This window comes from Lactuca virosa, chromosome 1, assembly GCF_052849685.1.
Source record: "Lactuca virosa cultivar CGN04683 chromosome 1, Lactuca_virosa_CGN04683_v6, whole genome shotgun sequence".
NCBI classification, from domain to species: domain Eukaryota; kingdom Viridiplantae; phylum Streptophyta; class Magnoliopsida; order Asterales; family Asteraceae; genus Lactuca; species Lactuca virosa.
In genome coordinates, this window is record NC_136426.1 from 307,144,589 (window position 1) to 307,146,843 (window position 2,255).

Consider the following 2,255-nt stretch of genomic DNA (forward strand, 5'->3'; position numbering starts at 1 on the left):
TCATTGGTCAACATATATCATTTGTGCCGGTTGTGTATTAAAATTTAAAATTTTCAAATACTTAATTTTGTAGGAAATATTAATTTTTTAAATAATTTTATTAATAATTTAGGGTCCCCGATTAATCCCCGCTGAGTCTGATTAATCGCTTATCGTCAATCGACCACCGAGCGACGGACGAGGGATTTTTACAACCTTGATTAAAATAGAAATTGATTTTTCTTTTAAATATGACTTTTTACAAAGCTACTCTTACTAATTAAATACGAGTCATCGTATGTATTATGACAATTTGGTCATTTTATAATGGAACATCTTCTAGGCGCCATAATGTTTTCCGAGAAACATGTTGTTTCAGTTCTTCACTCTTATTTCAGTCACTTGCAAACAACCCCAATTTTAAAATTCCGATAGTCAAATAACCCTAAAATCATTTTCGTAGAATCGTTATCTTAGTGAATGTTTATTATTATGGAAGCCAGTACTTCTTCTAAGAATCAATCAAGAAATCAAACGAAATCGCTAACAGACATGCCATTTAAAGTGATGGAGAAAATAATAGTCGACTTGGCAAAAATTTCAGCAATCGAGGCTTTCAGGATGAAGAGTGTGTAAGTTTTGCCTTTGATCATTCTATTTCACAAGTGTATTTGAGTTGTCTTTACATTATGGAGCGAATATTGTGTTTCGTTTCCAGTTGCAGATTCTTCAACGAGGCAGGAAAAACGGATGAAGTCTATAAACATATGGAGTTAGATGGATTACGATTTCGTGTTTGGTCTGACCAGAAACATGCAATTGTCAATAAATGCATAGAGATGAGAAACCCAAATATTCTATTCAGGAATGGATTGGTACGTTGTTATATATATGCATAGTAGTAATTAATCTGTTACTTAATTTGCATAACTTTAACTAGAAATTATGTGTTTAATGTTTTTTTCAGATGAAGTTATTTTTCTTAGAAGCTGAAAATGAAGGGAAAACGATGCTTGAAGAAGCATCTGCATTGGGACATTTGGATTCAACATTTGTCCTGGGAATGATGCTGATGGCTGAAGGGAGACATAGGAAGCAGGAAGCTTCGGACATGTTGAAAAACGCTTACCGCATAGCAAATGGTAAGTGGAATCTTAGAGCAACTTGTTCTAAGGTTCATCTCCACATAAATAGGGAGGGGAGGAAACATGTACACTTCCATGGCTTCCATAGATCTTGTGCATTGCATAAGTCTGTAGTTAGTGTGTCAGACGCTTTTGTGAATGGATACAAATGGGTGTTTATGTGTGAAATTTGTTTATGGGATGCTTGTTTTGTTAGGTTTTCTAGGGAGTTTGGTATAATTTTTGAGTAGTTTGTTGATATGTACTTTCATATTATGACAACTAATGCTTTGTAGATTCTTTTGGTTTAATATACGAATATATAGTAATTTACTTGATAAGTAATTATTTGATGTTGTTACTTGATTAGTAAATATGTTGTGTTGTTAATAAGGGACTAAAAGAGTTAAAGTTTGTAATGATGTTTGAATGATGTTTAAATAATGTTTGAATAATGTATTTTGGACTTTTAATATTAGTGTTTATATTGTATTGTGATTATAGTTGTATGTAGCAAATGTTTGTTCTTTCCTAGTATTAAATACATATAAAATACAATTGTAAAGGCATAAACAAACATGTATTTTATTTTGACTTGGTAATTTGGTTTAATATCAACTAGTGGAGAACCCATGCTTTGCATAGGGTAAAATTGTAAAGGAATAAACATAGGGACTAAAAGTGGCAACAACTAAAAAGTATTGTGGCTAAAATCAAAGTAAAAAAGTTACTATAAACATATGGACTAAAAGTGGCAACAAAAGAAAACTATTATGTCTAAAATCTAAAGTAAATAAGTTTACTGTTAAAATCTTGTTCCACTTTTAATATGTATATTACTACATGAATATATACTAGTAATTTGGTGAAATGTTGTGACAACCCGAAATGTTTTTGCTTTTAAAGCTCAGCCAGTCAGCTCAGTTGCGTGTCAAAGCCATTTCTGCTATCATTTAGCCTCGTTTGGAGTCCGTTTAAAGGTCCAAAGGTCAGTACATTCAAGCATTGAGAATAGGAATGGATCGCGTACCCTTCTAGCATCAAAACCGGGCCATACACTCCAACACAAGGAGTGTACGGCCGCACACATGGGTGTGCGGCCGCACACCCCTCCCCTGGCAGCACACTCTCGTGTATATAGGAGGGACTTAG

At 33.5% G+C, this 2,255-nt stretch overlaps 1 protein-coding gene across 1 annotated transcript; it reads left to right on the forward strand.

The window, feature by feature from the left end:
- The first annotated feature begins 471 nt into the window (after positions 1–471).
- On the forward strand, positions 472–1,343 carry LOC145130936 (putative F-box protein At1g67623). The gene is made up of 4 exons (XM_079065687.1): positions 472–611; positions 698–854; positions 947–1,121; positions 1,321–1,343. Exons 1-4 carry the CDS (start codon positions 472–474, stop codon positions 1,341–1,343), a joined length of 495 nt encoding a protein of 164 aa, XP_078921813.1.
- Positions 1,344–2,255: the final 912 nt, after the last annotated feature.